Source organism: Mustela putorius, unplaced genomic scaffold (assembly GCF_011764305.1).
Source record: "Mustela putorius furo isolate JIRA1106 unplaced genomic scaffold, ASM1176430v1.1 tig00000145_pilon_pilon_pilon, whole genome shotgun sequence".
Classification (NCBI taxonomy): Eukaryota; Metazoa; Chordata; class Mammalia; order Carnivora; family Mustelidae; genus Mustela; species Mustela putorius.
In genome coordinates, this window is record NW_025421294.1 from 3,857,404 (window position 1) to 3,884,103 (window position 26,700).

Here is a 26,700-nt window from a genome sequence, read left to right on the forward strand (position 1 = left end):
TATTTTGTTCCTGTGGCTGATATAAGGAATGAACACAAAGTCTGTGGTTTAAAGCAACGAAAATGTCTTCTCTCACAGTTGTAGAGGCCAGAAGTCTGAAGTCAGTACCACTAGACCCAAATCAACCTATCAGCAGGCTCTGCTCCTTCCAGAGGCACTGGGGGGAAATCTGTTCCTTGCCTCTTCCAGCTTCTCCATGTAGCACATCCCTCTGCCTCACTCTTACAAGGATTCTTGTGATTGGATTTAGGACCCACAGGGATAATCCAGCATAATCTCTTCATCTCAAAATCCTTAAATTAATCACATCTGCAAAGACCTTTTTTCCATTAAGATAACATTGACAGGTTTCAGGGATTAGGTTCTGATCTCTTCGGGGCCACCATTCAGCCCACTACACCCACCAATTACACTGAGTGTTCATGTACAACGCCTGTCCCATATTCTTTTCTTGTTCCTTATCATCTCAGCTAGAACAGAAATTCGTCAAGGATAAGACGTCTCCTACTCTGTAAGTCCCAAGAAGGCTTTTAACGTATTATGTACAGAATGAATGGCTATTTGTTCATTTAGAAAATAAAACCTCTGTTCTACTTAATTTTCCGTTCCCAACACGAGTATGCTGGTAAAAATTCTAACATAATGTCAAGTGCTTCATCTGTTATTTCTTAAATAGCCAGCCCGTCTGCTCCGAGTAGCTGGAGAAGAGAGAATTGCCGAGTACCTGGCTAGAACGTCATCCATGCTGTACTGTTCGTGAGAGTTTCAAATATCGCCAGAATCCAAAGACAGGAGGACCACTAGGTGTGAAAACTGCGACGAAATCCAGACAAATGAGTGAGGAAATCCCGCAGCTCGATTCATCTCAGTGTCAAGAACAGAAAAGCAGCAGGTAATCTGGAAGAGCTTGAAGGAGGCTCAAGATGGGGGTAAACTCACTCGGGTTTTCAACAGCTATTTGCTGGGGATGTTCTAGGTTTCAGACACTAGGGACCCGGTGGTGAACGGGTTAGATGAACAGCAAATAAATGTTACCGATTGAATGCGGATATGCACCACGATGCAGGAAACATAATGAAGCAGGAAAGGGAGATGGTGGGGCTGGGGGAGGGGAGGCCCTCTGTGGCAGGGAGGTTTAGTTCAGATATTTATGTGAAGGAGCGATGAGGTAACTGGTGATCAGGATCCACTACTTTTCCTGCGCAGCTAGACCTTGTTGTGTTGAAAAATGAAGAAATGCTAGAAAACAAACACAAACGAACAAAACCCCTAAGACGGTCATGTCAAAATGACCCAGTAGTCAGCCTGAAAGAATTTCCACTGATGAATTCTGAGACAACCTGACCAGCAAAAAGGGCAATGATGGCCCTGGGTCATTACACACCAAATATGTATTTGTTTTTTGTTTTATGCCTTAAAAAATACATGACTCCATAGTAATACTCCCAACAGTGGGAGGAGAAGGAGGAGAAAAGTTCTTTAACTGAAAAACACCAACTAATAACAAAAAACTGTCATTTTACAAATGGCAAGATATTAACTGACTCAAGGTCACCAATAAATGCAAAATCCATTGGGTGAAAGCTTAGAAGGAGACAATTATTCACGTGGACTCTTAATGTCACTCCAGAGATTACTTAATAAAGCAAAAAACATGGTACCACAAGGGAAAAATCTGGCAGACGTGGGATTCTGGGCTTCCAAATGCGATGTTTTTGGGAAGACAACATCGTCTGTTCCTGCCAAATATGTTTAACCTGAATCTAGTGAAGAGGAAACCACCAGATAAAGTGAAATTGTGGGACAGTCAACACAGCATTTACTATAGGCTTGAAAAATGTCAACATTATGAAGAGAACACCTCCCACCCCTACTCCCAATCCCCCAGCCATTCTAAACAGGTAAAGCTGTTATAATTTAAAGGAGACCAAAGGGATATGGCAACTAAATGGAATATGTAATCTTTACTAGGATCCTGGATTTAAAAATACAACAAAAAGAACTTTTTAGGGACAACTAGAGAAGTGTGGTATGGGCTGCCTACCAGATAACACTGTAATCATGCTCAAGTTGATAGTATAATAATGACAGGATGATACCATGCCTATGAAGAAGAATGTACTTGTTCTTCAGAGATAAATGTTGAAGGATTTAAGGGCATAGTGAATGTCTGCGAAATACTCTCGGATGGTTCAGCAAAAGAAAAAAAAATCTACCTATGGGCTAAGAGGGAAGGAGGCAGAATGATACAGCAAAGGTGGCAAGTGTGAATTGGTGAGTCAAGAGGAGTAAGGGCATTCACAGTACTATCTTTCCAACTTGTTTTTGTAGGTCTGCATTTGTAAAAATGTTTAAAGGTGAAAGGACAGGGTGGAGTATTTCAGGACCAGGGGGGCAATGTGTGCCCATACAAACACAGTTGGGACGGCCCAGAAAAAGCAGAGCTCAATGTGGCCAGAAGGAAATGAGTGAGAGGCAGCAGGAAGGCAGCTCATGGAAGACGGGAAGGTGGCCACTGGAAGGCTCTGAGCAGAGGAGTGACTTACCCTATAGAGATCCCTCAGAGAGCTGGCTGGAGCACAGACCTTAGCAAGGCAGAGGCTGAACTGAAGCATTAAGTTAGGAAGCTACTACAAACATCCAGGGAGAAGTGACAGTGGCTCAGACTAAGGGGGTATTAAAGAAGGAGTAAGCAGAGCAGACTGCAAAGAATCAACAGGACTTCCTGATGGAGGATGTGTTCACATGCTGCCATATACACACACTAGGAAAAGGTGGGGGGTGGCAGGACAATTAAAGATAATTTTAACTCTGAACTTGGTTAAGATGGAGCCAAATACATATTTTATTTAAAGAGAAAAGGAAAAAAAAATTCTGACACCACTCCTGGAAAAACAATGTTAGGTCACTTTGGTGTAACGCCATCAAAGTTTTTTTTTTTAAAGATTTTATTTATTTATTTCACACAGAGAGATCACAAGTAGGCAGAGAGGCAGGCAGAGAGTGGGGGGGAGGCAGGCTCCCTGCCAAGCAGAGAGCCCAAGGCGGGGCTCAATCCCACGACCCTGAGATGAACTGAGGCAAAGGCAGAGGCTTAACCCACTGAGCCACCCAGGTGCCCCTTCACCAAAGTTTTTATTAACTGGATCAGGTAATGACTCAACAGAGCATATTGTCATGGGAATAGCCATAAAAAGCCTAAGAAGCCATGAAATTTAGCTCATCTCCTATTCACTTGCGATCATTAGTACAGTTATCCCAGTTTCATAGTATCTCATCACTCACTGTCATGTTGGAATATGCAATATTTTTCATACAAGGGTTGGGTTCTGTAGCTCAGTTTCAATACTGTTTTTCCAAGAACAATATGAAGCTAATAATAATAAAATAGAACACTCATCTTGGAACTTTTCACAAATGCTGCCTAATTAATTCTCAAAACACCTCCAAGAAGTATTATTATCCTCATGTTACTGCCGGAGAAACTTGAGAATATTTTAATTCCGCATTTGTATTCACTTACTGAGACACCTTTGTATTATCATCACCATCTTCTGCTTTCAAGGAATATCACAACTTCATTCTCTGATCAATAGGGTGGGTGTTAATGGCTGCAGCAACATTTTAAGTACAGGAAATAGGTTTTAAAAAACGATGTGAAATCTCTTTTTTCTAGTCTAAAAGCAATACAGAAACTAAAGAAAATATAGAGCCGAACCGCCACTCCCTCAGCCACACACACACACACACATACACACACAGAAAAGTAATTTCTTCATCTGCCCCAAGATGACTATGTAAATAAGAGATAGCCGCTAAAACTCCCCAAGAGTATCTTCTAAATATTAAAATTTATCTTCTAAATATATTCTAAAGCCAAAATTTAAAAAGTTGTTCCCACCCAGTATTTGGTCTAGAAAGACCATAATAATGACTGCTCCTGAATGGTAGGGTCACACAAACATTTAATGGGGAATGCCACAGAGCAAGTCCTAGCTCCCTGCACGTTCGTTGCTGGGGGCGGCGGGGGGGGGGGGGGGGGGGGAGGGGATCCTTCTTCAAGCCTGAGGACATGTGGCTTCTAGCAGAGCTCCAAGGGCCTAGGACCCTCAGAGCAATGGGGAGAGGCTGTCAGCCCCCAGGCAAAGCAAGCCAGTTTGGCTGAGGGAACCCGGCACAGACTGCTCAGGTTAGCGCAGCAGAAGGTAACAGAGCTGCTGGGGTGCACAGCCTGACTATCAAGTGAAACCAATTTAACCCTCATTGCACGATCTAGGCTCTGTCTGAAATCAATTTTTTATACAGAGGAAAAAAAAGGGCACCCCAACTCAAAACATACTCCCTAGTTCCATGACCACACTCTCAACAGAGGACTGAAAAATGTACTTATGTAGTGACCCAAGCAGAAAAACTCCAAATGGAGTGATGAAATCAACTCTCCTGTGAATAGAATATTCTAATCAGAAGGCAAACTTCACATGACTGCTGACTCCAGGGTATTGAAGGAGTTCACCTCCACGCCGCTGAGTGAGAATGTGGGCTCTCTCACCAGATGCTTTAGTTTGAACCTCATCAGGCCGCCTTCTTGACACAGGTAGGTGGGTATAATTTGTTGCCCACACTTGGGAGGGTTTGAAAGTCAGGGAACGCCTTTCAAGAACCACCCTGGGAGAACAGGCATAAATGGAACAGAACCAGGGCAAACCAAGATGTGTGTTGACCGCATGTGACTTTGTTTCTCTGTGCCTCCATTTTCCCGTCTGTAGAATGACAACAGCAGCCTTGCCTCCCAGGCACATTGTGACAACTGCATGAACTCATCTCTGTGAGGGACGAAGAGCAGCCCTGGGTATGCAGCAAGCTCCTGACAAATGAGAACTAAGATAACAGTGAGGCAAGTAGCTAAGTTAGTCATGTTGGCCTCTCAAGCAAGTCCTTAAACCGGAGAGCAGAGCACATGAAAACATAAACACTTAACTAAAACCTGAGAATCATCATGACAGAAACAAATGCCCTGGAAGGCCGCCCTGGGGGTGGCACGGGCAGATGCCTGAAAATGCACGAGCACAGGTTAGGAAAGGAGGCATGCGTTCCCAGGACGCCAGTGAACTTGAGGGTTCTGCCTGCTGTCTGACCTCACAGGACTTAGTGCCTTAGGCTCAGTAACTTTGTTACAGCTAAGTTTACATATCAGTTTAAAATGAAATGAAATGAAATGAAATAAAATAAAATAAAGTGTTCTAGAAAAAGAAACTCAAAGGAAAACTCCCAAAGCATCTTTCTGCAGTAAGCTTATTAATCACCCTTCCCCGTTCCCCCACATGAGTCTACTCCCAAGCTATCCTCTCTTGGACTACCTCACACACATCACCTCATTCTTGCCTCTTTGGATTCTTACAAGCAACAGAAGCTTCCAGGAGGTGGCAGAGGCAGATAGTGGGGTGGGGCCCAGGGAAGTGCCTAACCAGCCAGTCCACACACCCTCTACCCCCCTCTGATGCCAGCCTTCCCCATCTCTACCCAGACCCACACCCACGGGAACAGCAGAGTGTTCATGATCCAGTTCAGCTTTGCTTAGCGGAGCCAGTCCTAGGACTGTGTGCACTAAACGGAGTCAGTTCTACATAGCAATTCTGAAATAAAATTCAAGTATGCATAAGGCAATTCATTAAACCCATCACATTCACAAAAGCATGGGAACTGGAATTCATACAGGACAAAAAAAATGCCATCTGGTACCAGCTTCTTCCGATTTGCTCAATGTTCTCCATCAAGTTAAAGTGGAGAAACCAAAATTAAAAAGAAATGGTCCTGCTCATACTATCAAGTCAATGAAACAAGAAGGGTTTAGCCGTCATGTGACTTCCTTATGCTTCCAGGTTCCCCAGGTAAAGGAGACACAAAATCATAACATACAACCATGTATTGGGTAAATACTTGTTATGTCTCCCCCTCACCATGGCCACAAATGAAGGGCATTCAGGAAGCTGTGAAGCTAGGAACCCTCCCAGCAGCAATAGGACAAATGGACAAGCTCTTAGCAAAATGAGATTAGGGGACACTGGCCCCTGATGCCCTCTTTTATGACAGTATCATCTGCCTTCCCTTTGAGTGATATATCCTCTTTGGTGTGGGATCTAACACAACTTCGAGATCGTTTTCTCAGTCCCTCATTAGAGTGAGGTTCGGTCTCTGATATACTCTGGGGTTCACCTCTCTTTGATAATGCCGGTCTACTCTGGCCTTGAATCTTACTTCATTTGTAAATGATACCTGGTCAGTTTTTACATGTTGATGGCTATCATTTAGTATTTATGAAAGAATCAAAATGTACGCCCTACCTCTCCCAAGTGCCAACACCATTCTCAAAGTGCACATACTAGGGACACCTGGGTGGCTCAGTTAAGCCTCTGCCTTCAGCTCAGGCCATGATCTCAGGGTCCTGGGATTGAACACCGCATTGGGCTCTCTGCTCAGCGGGGAGCCTGCTTCTCTTCTCTCTCTGCCTGCCTCTCTGCCTGCTTGTGATCTCTCTCTCTGTCAAATAAATAAATAAAATCTTTTTTAAAAAAGTGCACATATTATAGAAGCATAGGCCATGTTTTGAGGACAAGTTAAAAACATCAGCAGAGCCTTGAGCCCCAAGGATAATGGTCATTTCTCCAGCAGTACATATTTAAGGAGACTCTACGATGTGTGTCAGGCACTATTTTAGACTTTGTGGATACATCTGTGAAGAAAAAGAGACAAAACACATTGTCCTTGTGGGATGTGTAGCACAGCGGCGATATTCTTCTTAGAAACGAGTCCTGAGACCTACCAGCAATGTGGCCTGAGTGACTGTAGTCACAGCTGATGTAGGGCGATGGGGGTTCGGGAGAACCTAAGAAGAAATGGAATATGTGCTTCGTTGCAGACTCTAGTAGAGCTGACTGTGTGTCTATGACCTGAGACTCTAGGAAACAAATGGAGAGGTAAACTAAGGATGGAAGAAGTCCAACAGGAGGAGTGTACTAAGTGCCATGGAAGTGCCAAGGGAGGCTGTCCACCAAGAAGTTGGGGCATGAAATGGAGACACAGAAGAACATGCTCGATCACAACAGAAATGCAGCTGCTGAGTAAAGGCAGCCAGCCACCAGCTACTTACTGAGTCCCTACTGAGGGCGAGGCAGGCTAAGTGCCAAGAAAGACATGGAGAATGTAAAATGAGGCAGCTTCCCTTAGAACCTTGCTACATGATCACAGTCGAGATTAGGAGCAGACACGGGTCATATTCAAATTGCTCATGAGGCACTGACGTCATCATTATATGACCAGACACTCAACTGTCACCAATTTATGAAACACTGAGGATTATGGAAATCCTGAGTCACTCTGATTGGCTCAGACGGGGAAAAGGGAAGGCATGCAGAAATTCCAATCAAGGTTTTTAAGATGTTCCCGGTCATGTTTGTACTAATAAACTAATATTTGGGCTATATATATATATATATATATATATATATATACTCATTGACAAATTATGTATTTTGGATCTCTCTCCAGCCCTGCTGGAAGACAACAAAGGTGTCAGAATTTCAGGGCAGAAGGGACTTTGGGAATTGTATGGTCCTACTGCTCTGCTGGCTGTAGGAATGACTTCTGCATCCTTCCAGCTAAGTGGGAAGCTGGCTTTTCTGGAAGACGTCCAGCAGCACGAAACTGAAGGTTTAGTGAGGCAGCCCACTGCCCATGAGCCCACAGCCCCTCAAACTACCTTGTGGTTTCCATGCAATGGTGCAAGGTTCTGCTCCCAAGATGGACTAAGCTCAACTTAAACTTCATTTAGCATCAGAGTTGCCCTAGAATCTGCAGATGTCTTGTTTCTGGGCAACCTTCAGGAAGCCTGAGCTGGAACACTAACTCCCGTCTCAGCATAGTCTGCCTCCAGGGCTTTACTATGAAAGGAACAGAATCTTCCATTGCCATATTTAGAAACTGTGTGTCAGCACCTCAAAAGGGCACATACACTGTGAACGCTCCCCACCACCACTCTCCCCCTAGACATGCAAACACTACTCATAAAAAAAGAACAGAGAAGAAACCTGATCCATCACAATCAAGGAAAGAAAAATCCGTGCAGCGTTACAATAAATCCTGTTTGGTGGTAATAGCATGAACGTATTTGGAATCTCTCCATTCATACAAGACTATTATTTGGGGGCACACCATGAATGTTGCCCAGTTCCAAGCTGACAACCAGGTATCACAACCTAGAGATATCTCCGGGTGTTCAAGGTCAGACTCAGGGTGACGACTTTCCTCCCTCCCAAACTCTGCTCTCTTGAAGTCTATTCATTTAATGCTAGAAATCTCAGTGCCCATCATTTAGTTGAAATTATTTACTGAAGACCGATCATTGGTGACTTTCTTTCATCAACTTTTCTGACCAAGACTGCTAACTATTGAGCAAACTCATTTTCCCGAATACAAGTAAGCTGTACTTTGAGCCTTTCCTGTCCATAAGTGTAGTCAGAACGGTAGATCCTGGGCATGCCATATGAATAGAACTGATGTGTGCCATCTTCATGTCTGGCAGTTCACCACCTCCCATGCCCCTTCCCATTTCACCAGCTGGAAGCTGATGCCCAGGGCAAACTTGACGGCATGTGCTAAAGAGCCCCCTGGATCCCTAAATCACCATGTGGAGCAGTGAGTCTCTCATGCTCTTGGTCTGGGAGTGAGAATGTGAGTCATTCTCTATTTGGTGGTTCATGTGTGAGCTGTGATTTAACTAATACATCTTTTCCTTCCAATCTGCTCATTTATTCATTCTTTGATAAACACTTCTGAAACACTTAATACATTCTAGGCATTGAGAGAAGCACCAGGGAAATAAAAATGACAAAGAGAGGTCACAGGTCTACCTAAACCAGATAATTAAAATTCAATATAAATGATCTCAGAGCACTATGTATCTTAAGTTAGTCACAGTGGAAAAATACGAGACTTCATTCTGAATCCTTGGCTAGCAAAGCAGGTTTATCTCTATGTGTATTAGCATCCTCACCTGTAAACAGAAGCATTATCCCTTTCCGTCTTACAATGGTGGATTACATTGAATGAGATCAAGTATATGAAAGCATTTAGTCGACTATAAAGTACTTTGCACATGTGAATTAAATTCATGGCACTGGTCCTAATCCAGGACTTGGTACTCATGAAGTGTTGTATCAGCATCCTCATTGGAGTTTCCACCTGAAATCCCATCCGTTCTTAATACCCACTAAGGGTATTAAGGGTAAAGGTTCACTTTTCTTAGTCTGAGCTCGCCTTGGTCCTTTCCTGATTCAGAACTCTGGAATGCTTACAAAATGGAAGTCAAACTTTTTAGCTCAGTTTTCATGCTCCCAAATTAATTTCTAAGTCCACATCAAGCTCTTTACAACTCCTGGCTCTCTTCTCTTTTATGCGTCTTAAGTTCCAGCTACACACGGCTTGTCTACAGAGTACCACACTTGCATACCTCCTTCACTGTTTTATGTTCGGCCTGCTTTTGTTCTTTACCACCATCTCTCCCGCCACGGAAACACCAAGATTTTTCAAGGTCCAGTTCAATTATCACCAGGTCCAATACATCTTTCTCCAAAAGCACTCTTTCAACCCCCTCCTCTTCCATACTGCCAACAGCGTTCGTTTCAGACTCTTTTCTCCCCTACTACGGATAGCACCTGCATTTTGAATAGCTTATTGTCTTGAGAAAGGGAAAAAGAAAAGGGAATGTGAGCATTTAATGAAGACATGTTACGCTGAAGAAAAAATTCAGAAGAGAGTCCAATTACTTTCAGTTGGATCACCAAAAAAAGACAAATTATAAGCTCAGGAAAATTCTCTGGATTGTCAGAAAACGATTCCCATGCTTTAGGATCTATTATATTCAGAGAGCATACATTATATGCTTTATGAAAGCTATTACATGGAACTTTAATGTTGAAAGTCACTTTTACAATAAATATAATCCTATCAGCAGAAGAGGAGAACCAAAGTTCAAAGTCATTAATTCATTTCCCCAGTCAATTCTTCTTCACAAATTTTTAGCTCAGTCTTATTTTAGAAAATAAGAGAAACAAATAGGTTAAACTGACCCAGTGATAGGCAATGGCCATGAATTTTTTTTTATTCATTTGAGTATGTGCAGAAAAAGGTATTCAGTAACAAAAAATAATTTCAGTCACTCTTTCCATCAACTGAGAATTTCATTCCACTTTTTCTCTTAGGATTAAAAAAAAAAAGGTTGGGGGGTGGTGGCTGCGTACTGCAGAGGATACGTGTATCCTCTAATTAAGTATGGAGAGACCCACTCTAACCAGACACTGAATTCATGAAAATATTAATAGAACATAGGTATTACACATACAATGTGAACAGTACTTTCTACCATGAATTATTCTAACAAACTGGGCTAAAAACATAAGTAGAGCTCCTGGGAGATCTTTCTTGAAAGAAAAGAGAAGAATAATTTACATCAGCCTGTGAATGAGAAGGCGGAGATGTAGTTGGGAGTTCTAAAAGAGATGAACATTTCTAATCCTTTTAGACAATTTAAACATTTTGTCCTGTAAATAACAGGATGGATATAAACTAATTCCTGGCAACCCACATTACAATACTTTAATTTGAATTGGGAAATGCTTTCTAGAAACTGTAATAAGTTGTACTGTAAGAGACAGGTCAAAATTTGTCCAATTCAGCAGATCGTCTCCTAAGAAAGCGAGAGGAAAAACTACCACACGCACAGGAGTTAAACAACTAATCACCAGGCGTGAAGTGAAATATAGTTAAGATGAGCTAACTGGGAGAAGCACCGTACATTTTCCAGGGGGTCCCGTAAATCACCAAGCAAACAACTCAGTCAGTCTTCCTTACTCTGTTGCCTTGCTCTGTTAACACTAAGATGACAGTCGGAAAGGACGGTGAATTGTGTATTGCAGAGTCACAGGTGTTCCAATATAGGTTGTGGGGTCTGGGGGGGAGGGAAGGCAGAGACAAAGCAGCCACAGGCCGGGCCGGCACTGGAGCGCGCTTACCTCCAGAAGTGGAAAGCGAAGAGAGGACTACAGGGGCTGCCTGGGCTGGATGGGGTTGGACTCAGGCTCCTTGGAGTGAGACTGAAAGTTAAAATAATGTCATTCCGATTGGGGAAATGATGGCAGTAAAAATAGCAATGCTCATGTAAGGGACTGTGCTCCCTTCAGGCCAGAATCCCTGTGGCATGCCTATCCATACTCCGAGGTGATCAGCTCACCACTTGCCATTTTCCAGCTCTGAACTAGAGAACAAGGGCAGTGCTTCCTTCGGAAAACTGACAGCCTCAAAGCTACCGCGGCCATTTGCATTTATGCCTTGTCTTTGTCACAGAGCAACTTAGCAGGTACCTTCTGTGAGGTCTGCAAAGAAAATCTAGTCCTCTTCTACTCAGTATATTCTGATCAACAATCAATGGTAAATCAGTAGAACGAGAGGGAAGTAGTTATCAGGCAACAGAATTCAAGTTAAATACTATAGTTTTTAAAAAGGCAAAGCGGCAAACATTTCCAAATAGCAAGATATGTTTTTAAGTGCTTTGCCGTGAAAAACACCCAACATCATTTTCTGTAATTCTCAAGGGCAAGGGTAAAAACTGTTTCTTACATTTATAATAGGTAATGTGAAAATTTCTTACACATATTACTATAAATTATTTAATTTTCTAGAGAGGTTTTTTTTTTAATTTCATCTGTCAAAGGACCATTATAATCCCCACCCCCACCAATCTATCCAAACCATCCAGCCCATTCACCAGCCAGATCTCAAATATTCATCACAGGGTGGTGAGCCTACATTGCCTTTATCTTTTTTCCTTTTGGCCTCCTATATTTCCTTTTTTAGGGAAGAGATATAACTTAAATTTGTCAAATATCCCACTCAAAAATTTTGCCAATGGATTTATCAAAGTATGAATCTAATGCTTGTCAATTCCCAATTATTTTTACACGCCGAAAACAAAATTAGAAATAGCCAGGTACTCTGGTACCAACTGTTTGGCTGAAGTGAGCAGGAGAAATTCCCACGACAGTGCAACGAGATTCTTTTAGAATGTTCCTCTCTACTGGCCATGACCCTACACCGTACCTGGATGTTTGCCTATCTTCGAGAAGGGGTCCTGGATTGGAGCTGTATGTTGTCTGATTCCAGCTGGTTGTGCCCTTTACTGAACAGAGAAATGGCAACGGTGGCTAAAATCAGAGTTGGGCTTATCAAATTCTCATCGGTCCTTGTTTCCCATTATATGGATAATTGAGATGTGGCTGTATTTGTCTTAAACTGAAAGATAAAATTACTGCTCCAAATGCTCCCACTTATTAATAAAATGTCTCCACAACGTTTTTTGTTTTTTGTTTTAATCTTTTAAAACCATTTTCCCGTTTGGCGCCACTACTTAGTAAACTAAGGAACGGATTTCCTTATACATTCAGAGCACGTTCAAAAGCCACCGCTCTTAAACATGCTGTACTTTAACTTAGCAGCTCATTGGAAAACTCTCAGGAATGTCTACTGATACAGACATTATTTAACCTCAGTACAATCTTATCTGTCCCTTTGGGTCTGAAAATAGGCATACATAAGCACTGAAACCACGCCATGGTGCCAAGCTGAGACAGGGATCATACGTGCTCCCAAGTGTCTATTTCTATCCTTGAACCAATTTCTACCCTTATATTGAAAAAAAGAAAAAAAGCAACTTACTTCCTCAGAAATTGTAAAGCCATGTATATGCTATCTATACATCAGAAATTTCCGAGTAAATTAATGATCCATTAACTTCTGAAATACTTATGCATTTGGTTATCTCATATCCAGAAATCCAGAAAAGTGATTCCTGTTATTGCTAAGTCAGATGGAAAAGTCTGAATTGTATCTACAGAGTATAAAACACGCTGGTGTCATAGCCCATGGCCGCAGTGCCTACAGGACACTCTCTCCTCAAAGGGAAATAGTATTATCTGTGGAAGAAAGTTCAAGAACCACTCCATGTAGCTGGTGTGTTATAAAGTCCCCAAATAATTAAAATAATATACATATTAAATCTGCTTTTAATAAAATCAGTAATTTTTAAGACCCCCCCCCATTAGAATATTTCTATGCAGTGGTTAGAAAATGAATTTACTCAGAGACTGCAGAATTTGCTTTCTCCATGAATGAATGTAAAATTAACTATGTCTATCTAAGAGGGATTTTACGTTTCAAGATAAGCAAAATGTTCACAGTAAATTTTATGCTAACACTACAGTGACATTTAATAGTGATCCCTAGTCTAGCATATAAAGCTCCCTGAATGGAGGAGTAATCGATTTTAAATGTGCAGTAACATTCAGAGGCTAGACCCAGGGGGTGTGACCTGATCCAGCACAAAATCCAGGGAACCCCCCGGGTTTAGCTGATCCATACACACTGGGTCATCATTGACAAAGTCATAAAATCTGTGGCCTACCTCGAACTCTCACATTATAGGTAGAACATTTGATACAACTGAGCTTGTCTAGTAAGAAGTTCCTTTCAAGTGTAACCTCTTAAATTGGACAAGATGCTAAAAACAAAAGAACAAGGCATAATGTGGAAGGATGTATACTACTAAGTCTGAAAAAAACAAGTAAGTGGGACAACCAGAAACAGAGGTGAAACAACGCTGGGGTTCATACCCTGGGTCTTAAGCATAAAAACACTGGCATCTGAGCTGTGCATTTCCAGAATGCCAGAGAGAGGTGCCTTGAGTGCATGCCACTGGATGTGCCATGAGGACGGTGAGGGCTGAACGCTAGGGTGGAGTTAGAGAAGGGCACGGGGCAATGGGCAATGGGTAACTATGGCTTGTATGTCCATTATGAAAAATGCCACAACTCGCAAGAGGGTTCTAAGAGCCCTCTAACTTTTTCTAAGCAAGTACTTGTTAAGAAAAAATCAGTGTAAAATTTGAGAGCAAGGACTGACTAGAAAAGTATTCACATCACTTCAGAAATGTAGTGTTTTTATTAATTTATTATTAACAGAGTAATAATTTCCCTCATATGATGCATATCCAGGATTTAAGAGGAATAATCAATACTTGGAACTGGACAAAGCACTCTCTTCCTGCAGGTTTTCCCTGGAAGTAATCCAGCACAAAATGACTGGGATTGTATGAATTTCAGCTAAAATGTAATTTTCTATCTTCACTGGAAGTTAGAAAAAAGGGTATCTCTCTTTCCCTACCAGATTTACATGTGACTGTTTATTATTTTCGGCGTGCCAAGCACAGACTAACTCACAGTTCCTGCATCTTTGACTAACAGATTTAAAATAAAAATTTGCTGACACTTCCTGCATCACAGATGTTTAACTTCTGCGCCACAAATGAGATGTGGGCATTTTCACGGGGCGACATCAAATCAGAAGGCAGTCAGATGAGTTAACGGGTTAAAAAAAAAAAAAAACCAGCTAAGCAAACACAGATCCTCAACTAGGTAAACACTGCATATGCAGTGGCTGGAGACTGCAGAGAGGACTCAAAATGCACTCCAGTTCATTAATATTCTGTTGCACAAATAAAACATGGATCACATCTAATGAACGTTACAAATAACCCTTCTCTTGTACTCTAATCCATTGTCACGTCTCCTGTTATTCAATGCAGACAGAGGCCTTTCTTGAGAAAAAGGCAGCATGGGGATAAACAAACAGTGAGAGAGGAGAAAAAGACAGCTACACCATGGCCTGCTGAGGCATTCTTTCACAATGAGCTGTTAAGATGTTTCCAGCACTGAGGTTTAGTAACTTTACATACGCAGCCACGCTTCTCCTGACTGCAGTGCAAAATGCAGGCAGGGTCTGGCTCTCCCCCTCCGCTGAAAACCAAAAGCCATGCATTTAAGACATGTTCCTCCACCTCACACTGCGGTGCTCTGAGGCTGGCAGTACAAACAAATGCTAAAGAGCTATTGGTTGCAAGAAAGCGGAGTACCATGCAGAAAGCATTAAAATATTAAAGACAGACAATACTTACTCCAAGGTCAGCCCCGGAATCTGCAGCCTTTCCCGCTGGGCTTTCATGCTTGTTGTATGTTACCACACTGTATTGTAACCATGACACACATTCCCTGCCAGCGTCCCGGTGATGACAGAGAGCCAAAACGAACCTCTAGAAAGGACTGGACTAACAATCTCTCTAGGGGGAGGGGGATCCTGCAAGTTTGGGTCCTTCCACCTCTAGCAGTAATCAAGAGATGTCAGCCGCCTTCCTCAGGTTAACAGCGGAGCACACTGCACTGCTTTCGTTAAGGGAATGAGGCTTTCAGCTCTGCCTATCAAGTAATTGGTTTCTGATTTTTTTTTTTTTTAAAACAAAGTCTCTCCACTCACAGACCCAGTTTTCACCTCAGTGAAATGAAAAGTCCTTTCATCATACAGGCTGGAAAAAAAAAATATATATATATATAAAGCAACAGTATCATACTTGGGAAAGAGTTTATCTCAGCCAACCTCAACTATTTCCCACCTCCCAGGGATGCTCTCAAATAGAATCGGGCCACCGGGAGAAGTTCTGTTGACTCTTCCTTTGGTGGAGTTAACAAAATCACTCAGGTGCCACAAGAAAGACACCGGGAATGGTGCCGAATGAAAACAATTAGATTTTTTTCTATATAAGGCAATCATCAGAAAGAGGAATAAACTAACTGCATTAATTTGGGGGATGTTGAACTCTGATGTGAAGCAAACCCTTGTATGAACAGGCAAAACCCTACGATGGGAAATACCAACTGCAAATGAAAGAGATAGGAGCTTGTGTTTTTATTTTTTGAAAAGTGATTTTTAAGAACACCATGGTGCTACATACTTTACAAAAGCAATCAAATATGAATAAGGAAGTAAAGGGAGAACGTACATTTTGGAAGCCGGAAAGTTTCATCCTGTATTTATTCAAATAACACAATTTTGCACAGTACTCCTAACTGGGAACTAAGTGTACTTCCATTGTTGTGTATGAAGAACATATCTGACTCATTTCTTCTGATGCATTTTAAAATGTTTTAAAATTCAGTCACCACCGGTCTGCTGAGAAGTACTTGATCAAATTAAATTTTATTTTAGCAAGAATTCTCACTCCCAAGCATTGCTGCTGGTCCACACAGCCAATCTGTGATCAAACAACCATGTTTGAGTAGTTACATTTAAAAACTATGAAGTCAGGGGCGCTTGGGTGGCTCGCTGGGTTAAAAGCCTCTGCCTTCGGCTCAGGTCATGATCTCAGGGTCCTGGAATCGAGCCTCACATGGGACTCTCTGCTCATCAGGGAGCTTGCTTCCTCCTCTCTGTCGCCTGCTTGTCTGCCTACTTGTGATCTCCGTCTGTCAAATAAATAAAATCTTTTAAAAAGACAAAAAACAAAAAAAACTACGAAGTCAAATTTCATCATTTCACAGACAAAGAAACTGAAGGCGTACAACTGGTGACAGTGCTAGGGTTAGATGCTGGTGTATTTATTCCCCTATCCCAAAGGCCTTCACTTGCAGGGGTGCCATGTGCAGTTGTTCAGGTTGTGCCCTTCACAAAGGGGCTGAGCGGTGGGGGTGGGGGGGTGGGGGGGATATGAAGCCTGAAGTCCAGCTTGCTTCCCACCCTACCAAACCTGCCGTATCGCTCTAGGCTGCTTCCACAACCTCCACCTCCTCCCCACCCCCCCCATTTTAAACAAAAATACCCTCAGCTTTGCATCCATCTAGAGGGTCACCTGTTTCTAATTGTACCAAAGTTCGTGTGGGCTAGAGAAGATTCATAAAATATTCCCAGAATCCTTCTCTAACCCCTAACCCGCCAACATGCTCCAAGGTATTTGTTAACTAGGTAACGACGTCTCCTACTGTGTGGGCTTACAGAAAACTAACCATATCGACTTCTCAGTGGTAGCAAATCCATACCAGGAACATAGACATTGTGTAGTGATCATAGGGAGGCCATTTTAACTAATATGAAAAGTACAACAATAAGAAATGATAAAGATATAGTAGAAGGGGGATCAACTTTGCTCAGTAAAGTTAGGGAAAGCATGAAAGGAAGCATGGCAAAAGTAGGGTTATGATAAAAAAAAAAAAAAAAGGAAAGAAAGAATTCCACTCTGCCTCCCCAAAAGCTAAATTTTCTGAACTTTTTATTTTCTTAAAATAAACTACTTTAAGAATCACATTAGAGGGGCGCCTGGGTGGCTTAATTGTTAAGCGTCTGCCTTCAGCTCAGGTAGTGATCCAGGGTCCTGGGATGGAGCCCCACATCGGGCTCCCTGCTCAGCGGGAAGCCTGCTTCTCCATCTCCCACTCGCCCTGCTTACATTCCCTCTCTCACTGTGTCTCTCTCTGTCAAATGAATAAGTGAAATCTTAAAAAAAAAAAAAAAAAGAATCACATTAGAATTTTATTCAAAAGACTTCTCTATACAGATCTTAAGTGAATTTTAGTTACACATTGTCAATGGACAACAAAATAATTTCCCTTGAATTTATTCTTATTTTAAAAATCCAATACCCAACTCCCCATCCTCCTCTCTGTGCCAAATAAATTCCCATGCCATGTAAAAATATCCAGACTCTCACCATTCTTTCCCCCTGAACCACTCTGATGCAAGGAATGTCCTGCCTGGCTGGACGATTAGAATTTTCTTCTCACTGATCTCTCCACTGCCTCCGTGGCACTCTCTATGCTTTGTGGGATACACAAATTCCAGAGTGATTTTTTTCCAGAATAGCACGCCTGTGTTCAAAACACTCCAACAGTTTCTCTCTCTCTCTAAGTAAGGCCTAAAAATTCTAGGAAACTTAGCCGAAAAGCCCCAGAAAATCGAGCATGAATAGGAATGACAATGGTAATGTACTAGAACACACCTGAAGTTTAATGCCATGAGTTCAAGGAGAGAATGGAGAAAGGGGGTAAGAAAAGAGTGAAGAAGGGAAGGGGGGGAAGGGAGGGAAGGAAGGACAGATGGACAGACGGAGAGGGAGGGAGGAGGGAGGGAACCAGCCAGTCAGGGCGCCCCTTGGAAGATGCTAGGGAACTACCCCATTCATTGTGAAAACTGGAAAAGGAAAAAAAAATTACTACTTATCCTGATCTCCCTATGGACTGCATTTCATGGGTAAGAAGATGCTTCTCTTTATTCCAACAGGTGAATAGAGAAAGAGTGCTCCAGTTAGAGTACCATTTCTCAAACCCTAATAAATGATTGGATCTAAGCCATGATCATGATGACTGAGTGTTCTGTGCCTCTTGGTGCAACATCTATGATGTAATCCTACGGAAAAAGACACACCACCACAGGATACAATCAAGCTTCCACATCAAAGTGTCGATTACAGTATACACAGGGACAGAGAGACGTGGTCTGCAAAAGCTCGACTGGAAAAAGCGAAAACCACAACAAAGGACCTGGTATCTTGAACCAAAATGTTCAAGTGGGGACGTGAAAGAGACGGAGGGGTTAAATAAGAATGGAGAGACAAATCCATTAATGGCAGCCTATGAACCTGTGTGGGTCCTGATACCAAACACACACATAATCAAATACTTGGAAATAATCAGGGTAACAGACACACACACTGACTGGGTATGTAGTAATATTAACTATTTTAAGAGAATATTGGGATCAGGATCACTTTTCATTTCTTATCTTTCAGAGATACACATAAAAATATTTACAGGTTAAATAAAGTATGCTTTGCTTCAAAATAATCTAGGGAGGGAGAGTAAGATATAATATTAATTAGTAAAAGTAGTGTTACCAATCTGGGTAATGGGCATATGAAGAGTTTGCTACACTGTTCTCTGCAGTACCTGCCTGAAATTTAGCATAATGAAAAAACTGGAGAGTTCTCACCATGCCCACAAAGCTCCATGTGACATGTACACCCCCACCCTTCCTGGCCTCTGTCCTTGAACTCCACTCCTCACTATCCTTCTGGTACCCCAAAACCACTTCCATCTCACGGCCTCTGCACTGACTGCTCTGTCTGCCACCAACTCTTGTCCCCTGAGTCATCCAAACATCCCATGGAGTGGCTTTTACAACCTCGCTGACCAGGCTTGGAGTTGCAAGCATCCCTTCCACCAACTGTTTCCTTCTCTTTCTGATGTATTTCTCTTCTCGGCACCTGTGACTTGAGACATATTTTAAATTCATTTATTGTCTCTCCTCTACAGGACTGTGGGCTCCAAGAAGTAACTGTGTTCTAACTCCAGTGCCAAGAACAGTCCATTCAGATATTTAATAAATGTCTGCTGACATTAAAATACACTATGAAGGGGCGCCTGGGTGGCTCAGTGTGTTAAAGCCTCTGCCTTCAGCTCAGGGCCCTGGGATCAAGCCCTGCATCGGGCTCTCTGCTCAGTGGGGAGCCTGCTTCCCTTCCTCTCTCTCTGCTTGCCTCTCTGCCTACTTGTGATTTCTGTCTGTCAAATAAATAAATAAATAAATAAAAATCTTTTTAAAAAATTAAAATACACTATGAAGATGAAGTAATTGAAACAGTATGGTACTAGCACAAAAATAGACACACAGATGAAGAGAACAGAACAGAGAGCCCCAAAATAAACCCATGTTTATATAGTTAATTAATCTAAGACCAAAGAGGCAAAAATATGCAGTGGGGAAAAGACAAGTCTCTTCAACAAATGCTGCCAGGAACACCGGATAGCAACATGCACAAGAATGAAACAGGATAAGTTTCTATCTCCAAACATGAACATAAATTCAAAATGAATTAAGACCTAAATATGAGACCAGAAATCATAAAATCCCTAGAAGAAAATGACAGTAATTTCTTTGACACTGGTCTTGGCAACATTTTTCTAGATATATTTCCTCAGGCAAGGGCAACCAAAGCAAAATCAAGCTATTGGAATTAACCAAAAGATTTGGACGGTGAAAGAAACCATTAACAAAATGAAAAGGCAACCTACTGAATGTGAGAAAAAAATTTGCAAATGATATATGTGATAAGGGAAAATAACTCATACAACAAATAATCTGATTAAAAATATGGGCAGAGGAGGGGCGCCTGGGTGGCTCAGTCAGTTAAGTGTCTGCTTTCCGATCACGTCATGATCCCCAGGTCCTGGGATCAAGCCCCACATGGCTCCTTGCTCAGTAGGGAGCCTGCTTCTCCCTCTGTCCCCTCACTCTCCCTGTTTGTGCACATGCACATGGACTCTCTGACACATAAATAAAAACTTTTTTAAAAAATGCAGTGTATATGTCTGTGTTCATACACACCTACACACAGGAATATTACTCAGCCAAAAAAAAAAGCATGAGATCTTGCCATTTTCAAAAACATGGATTGGCTTAGAAGATACAAGGGTAGGTGAAATAATACAAAGAAAGACAAATGCCATATGATTTCATTCATAGGTGAAATTTAAGGAATAGATGGAAAAACAAGAGAAAAACAAAACAAAACAAAATCTTAAATACAGAGAACTGGTAATGGCCAAAGAGGGGGTTGGTGTGGGGTGGTCAAAAATGATAAAGGGGATTAAGAGCAGACGTATCTTGATGAGCAGTGCACAATGTACAGAATCATTGAATTGTTACATTGTACGCATTATACACGTGAAACTAATATAACACTGTATGCTAACTATACCTCAATAAAAAAAGAAAAAAAATCTGAAAAATGAATGAATGAGTCTCCCCATATTGGTACAATTACCAACTAAGGGCACTCACCCTCCTTCTTCTTACAATGACAGCTCTTCACAGTGTTTGATAACTAACCAAACAGTACCAGCAGCTCAGAGAGTGGCATCCAAGAAAGAGGAGAGTCAGGATTTGTTCAGACACCACAGAAAGACCCAGAAAGACCCCTACTGGCTGGAAAGCACACAGCAAGTACTAGGTGCACACTCATTTGTGCGCAGAGAAGGAACCTAAGGAAACATTAGAGCACTGTGCTATGTATTGGTAGAATGTGGAGAGGACACTGTTTGAAACTACACTGGAATGACTGAGAAGACATCTACACAACAAGGCTGAAGTTAAGCAGCTTTCTATTGCTACAGGGAGGGAAACCAATGTACACTTAATGGTGGAAATAAGAGTTCTAAAGAAATCCACTGGCATAGTTTAAGGCTGGGTGGTTCTACACACACTCTAGAATGGTAGTTCTCAACCAGGGAGTTCCTCAACCAGGAAATGTCTCCAGACATGTTTGGTTGTCACAACCAGAGAGGAAAGGGGTACAGAGGCCACGGTTGTTGCAAAACATCTCACCATGCACAAAGACAACCCCCATACCAGAATTATCCAAGCACAAGTGAATAGTGTAACTCTAGAAACTCTGTTATAAAGTTAAGGGTCAATTTCTGTAGGACTCTCAGTGTCATTCACTAGATTGAAACATTTTGGTTCTGATTTCACTGGACTTAGTTTCGGGAAAAGAAAAAAAAAAGAGCAGGCATTGTTCACTTATCATCCCGTTTCCTCTCTCAGCAATACTGTCAACCTAAGTGTCTGTGGATGCCTCTGTCCTGTTTTCAGGGGGAAAAACTTTTTATAGCCAGAGCCCCAGAAGTATCTGTAAGTCACAGAAACCTAATTAACAGTGTCTCCTGGCCACACTCAGCCAGCAACCTAGATAGGGAATTTTGCAAAGCAAGATGTACGAAATCCTAAGGCAAGAGCATCACTCTCCCTGAATGTTCAACTATTTATACATCCTTAAAAGCTGTGCGTGGTTGAGGAAAACTTTCAGAAAAGATGTATGTTACCTCCTTTCAACACTCATGCAGTCCAGTAAAAATCAGAGCATGTTATGAACATTTTCACTCTCTTAATAGCCAATATTACTCATTTCATCCATTTCATTCAGCACTATATGTGGTGCCAGAATACAGGAGTGGGTAGGACAGAAACCCATCTGTGGAATCCATTTAAGCTGGAGAAAGAAAGTAAGGACACAGATGGAATCATTTCAGATAAGGACGGGTACTGCTCAGGTGCCAGCACAGGTGGGATGATGGTCAGTGACCCGGGAGTATACAGTGCCCTTAGATCAGGGTGGGGAAAACAGATGATGCGTGAGTTTCAATGGTGGGATGCGAAGGGTGAGGAGACGGCACCAGAGAACGACAGGCAGAGAGAAGAGCAATTGCAAAGCCTCCGAAGCTGGGGACAAGGCTAAGTCATTTAATGGTCATGAAGAAGGTCCTATGTCTGATATGCAGAAATCCAACACATTGTTACTGAGCATTTATATAAACCATGGCATTATAAGATATGCAGAGATGAATCACACCTAAGTCTGGTTCTTAGGGAATGATAACGTTCAGTGTAGCAGGAGGAAGAATAGAATAAAAGTTCAAGTGGGAACAAGTTTTATGTCCTATGGGTCAAGGAGATAAGGAATCTGGTTTCAATGTTAACGGTATCTTTAATAAGTGGAATTAACTCTTCAAGCAGGCCTTTGTGAGACGCAGCTAGTGGCTTCTAAAGATTCTCCAACGCTTCATAGAGCAATTTCAGACAACACCACGACGGCGTCTGCGTGTGTTCATTCACTGAGGAACCGAGGTTACGTGCCTCCAGTGAGCACGATACTAGCGAAGCAAGGTGAGTAAGAGAGACCCTGTCCTAGCGGGCCTTGACACATGAAGATCAGGGCAGAGGCATCTTCCACTCCTTGACCTGCTCCTCTCTCCTGCCCTCTCCTGTTCTTGTTCCTTCCCCCACAAAAGTAAGACCCTTTTTCAACAGAGACAGTTCCTCACTGTTATCTACATAATTGGCTGAAGATAGCTTAAGACATAAAAGTCACCCCAACTACCATCTATACACACTTTCTCGAGAAATGACTGGAGGACGTGCTGCCCCTCAGCGAGGAAGCAAACCGTGTCAGAGAAATGCAGGAGGGGGAAGGGTGATGCACAGAGATGAGTGAAGGGAAGGAGCAGGATGGTGGTCACGACGGTGAGAGGACATCCCCGGAAAACGGCCGTGTGTCAGCCCCGGACAGCGCACAGCCTCGCTGGGAAGGCAACCGTGGCGACGCGCTGAGGAAGAGGCTCCAGGGCGGGGGACTTGCAGGTGAGCTGGTGCGGCGGGTAACGCGCAAAGTGCTCACAGAGGTTTTACAGTTGTGTAAAGAGTATGGGAAGGATTTGTGTGGGCTGCATAAAGTCTGAGGGGAGGAACAATACAGAAATTATTTACTCCGAGAGAAACACGGGTATGAAAGAGGGGGAAGAGAATCCGTGGTGAGGAAGAGGAGGAGAAAGAGGAGATGAGGAGAGAGGAGAAGAAAAAAGAAAATTAAAATATTAAAAATATTGGGGCGCCTGAGTGGCTCAGTGGGTTAAAGCCTCTGCCTTCGGCTCAGGTCATGATCCCAGGGTCCTGGGATCGAACCCCACATCGGACTCTCTGCTCAGCAGGGAGCCTGCTTCCTCCTCTCTCTCTGCCTGCCTCTCTGCCCACTTGTGATCTCTCTCTGTCAAATAAATAAATAAAATTTGAAAAAAATATTAAAAATATTATATATATTTAATATATAAAATATTAAAATATTATAATAAATACATACAATAAGAAATAAAATAAACAATACACACACACACACAGTGGTAGCAAAATAATGACCCCTCTGAAGATGGCCTAATCCCCAGAATCTGTGTACTGAGCATGGCAAAAGCAACTTTGCCGATGTGATTACATTAGGGTCTTCTGATGAGGAGATTGCTCTGGATTATCTACAAAAGACCCAATGTAATCACGAGGGTCCTTACACAGGAACAGGAGAAGGCAAAAGAGTCAGAGTCAGAGACACAACTGGAGGGAGATCTGAGCCATGCACCATGCAGCCGGGAGCCAGGAACATGGGTGGCTTCTAGAAGCCGCAAAAGGAAAGGCACAGATTTCCCTCCGAGAACCTGCAGAAAGAATGCAAGCTTTGATTTTAGCCTCCTAGGATCCATTTCAGGCCTCTGAGATCACATGTGTTGTTTTAAGACACCACGTTCATGGTACTTTGTCACAGGAGCAATAGGAAACCAGTACACATATAACCTAAGATGAATGCTGAATATTGATTTAGCCAAAAACACTGTACCATAACAGTGGTCTAACTATTCTGGCAAGTTGGGGGATAGAAAAAAGAGGTAGAAGAGGTTGAATAAGAGATACATTTCCGTGTTCCATATTAGGAAGTCAATATATAATGTCCAGGTTGATAAAGAGAGCAACAAAACTGCATAGTTCTGAAATATGGAGAACATCATTTAAAGAAAGAGTTCTGAGAGTTGAAGCTGTTCTTTCAGGGAACCAGGCCTGGACAGTGGGAAGAGTGAGGTAGATTTCTACAGTTTTTCACAAGCCTCAGAGTACTATTTAATTTTTAAAACTATGTATGTACATTATTCCGATAAGAATAAAATTGAAAGAAGAAAAGATGAGCTATTGTAGATAGCAGTCATCCCTTGCTATATCTCTGGATTTCATCTGACTCCCCTTTACTGAAACACTGTCTCATTTCCTGCGCTTGTCATTTATTATGGAACCAACATGGCCAAGAGCAGAGTTGAGTGTGAATGAAATTGTCTGAGCCCTGGACCAAGCCATGCTTGAAGCCAGACACTGAATCTTTCCAGGGATATGATCCAACAAGTCCCTTTTTTTAGGCCAACGTAGGCTGGATATTCTGTCACTTGAGGTACTAAAGATTATCAAGCAGTACCATAAGGAAATTTTGTTAGGAGTACAAATAATTCCATAAACGTAACCATTTTTATTCCCGTAATATAAGAAAATTAAAATGCTAAACAAAGCCACAGATCCTTAAGTCCTGACTATAAAATGCACTGTAACAGTAATACTACCTATCATGGCCAGAACCTACAACCACCCAAACGCCCATCGACAAGAGAACAGCTATATATACTGCAGCACATTAACTAACAGAACGCCACACAGCAGTGAGCATACATGACCTATAAGTGCATAGCAATGTAGATGAATCCTACAAGCATAATGTTGAGGAAAGCAAAGTTTTACTATCCTGTGGGAATGTAAAATGATGCCGCCAGTGTGGAAAACAGCATGGTGATGCCTCAAAAAACAAAACAGCATCATCCTGTGATTCAGCAATGCCACATCCGTGTATATATACAAAAGAAATGAAGGCAGAGACTTGGACAAGTATATGGGCACCCATGGTCATAGCACCATTATTCACAGAAGCCAAAGTTAGGAGCAACCCAGGTGTCCAACAAAAAACCAACATGTAAGCAGAATATGATCTATACACAAAAGGGAAGGAAACTCTGACATATGCTATAACATGGATACAGCTTTAGACATTATGTTAAGAGCAACAAACTAGCCACAAAAGAATACTGTCAGATTTCATTAAATGTGGTACTAAGAAGAGCCAAATTTATAGATGGAAAGTAGTATGGTGCTTGCTAGGGGCTGGGGAGAAGGGGAAATGGGAAGTTACTGTTAACAGGCATGGAGTCTTCCTGTTTGGTAAGATGAGTAGGTTTTGTGGGTACACAGTGATGATAGCTATACAAGAAAGTTAAGGTACTTCATGCCATAGACCCATTTACTTAAAAATGGTACCTTTTAGGGATGCGTGAGTGGTAACGGTTGAGTGTCTGACTCTTGGTTTCAGCTCAAGTCGTGATCTTGGGGTTGTGGGATTGAGCCCTGCACGGAGCTCCCCGCTCAGCATGGAACTTGCTTGGAATTCTCACTGCCTCTGTCTCTGTCCTTACCCCACCCCTCTAATAAATAAGTAAATCTTTAAAAAGAATGGCACATTTTATATTATGTATATTTAACCACAATTTAACCAAAAAAGAAAAAGTGTACCTATCCTACGATTCTATTTATATGAGGTTCAAAATCAGGTAAAACCAATCTTTTCCTCTGGAAGTCAGCACAGTGGCTGTGGAGATAGGTGGGCAGCATCGGGGAGGGAATGCCAGGAAGTATGAGGACTTCTGAGGCAGAAATCATGTGTTCTTTCTTTTTAAAGATTTTTATTTATTTATTTTGACAGACAGAGATCACAAGTAGGCAAAGAGGCAGGCAGAGAGAGAGAGGAGGAAGCAGGCTCCCTGCCGAGCAGAGAGCCCGATGTGGGGTTCGATCCCAGGACCCTGGGATCATGACCTGAGCCAAAGGCAGAGGCTTTAACCCACTGAGCCACCCAGGCACTCCTCATGTGTTGTTTCTTGAGCTAGTGCTAGTAACATGGATGTGTGCACTTTGTGAAAATTCCTCAAACTTGTGAATTTGGAGATTCCTTCAAGTCTCAGGCTGCATCTTTTCTAAAAAAAAAAAAAAAAAGAATCTCTTTCTGAGGCTTTACAGCTTTCTCACATACTTTTCAAACACACTTCCTATTTTTGGAAAGTTATTTATACCCAGCATCATTCCAGACAGGATTTGAGACAATACATATAAGAATACACACACAGCTTACTAAATCATTATTTGTTAAATTTACAAATGAAGCAATGTTTAAAAAAGGAAATTAAATCAGAGCCAGAAAAAATAATTGAAAATGGAATATGATGACAAATCCAGGGGAAAATATGCAGAAAATACAGCACCCTCAAGAATAGGGGTGAATTTTACAGAGCTACCCGGGACTGAGACAAT

At 42.1% G+C, this 26,700-nt stretch overlaps 1 protein-coding gene across 8 annotated transcripts in view; it reads right to left on the bottom strand.

The window, feature by feature from the left end:
• MAST4 (microtubule associated serine/threonine kinase family member 4) overlaps positions 1-26,700 on the bottom strand; it is a 562,814-nt gene that overhangs the window by 197,824 nt on the left and 338,290 nt on the right. The window contains exons 1-2 of one of the 8 annotated variants that reach the window (XM_004764516.3): positions 15,059-15,473; positions 11,067-11,147 (exon numbers count right to left, since the gene is read on the bottom strand). The exons of the other annotated variants lie outside the window; for them this stretch is intronic. Coding sequence (XP_004764573.1) covers positions 11,067-11,147; positions 15,059-15,105 — 128 coding nt within the window. The 5' untranslated portion in view covers positions 15,106-15,473. Of the gene's footprint in view, positions 1-11,066; positions 11,148-15,058; positions 15,474-26,700 lie in introns of those variants that run through there. 8 annotated transcript variants of the gene reach the window in all.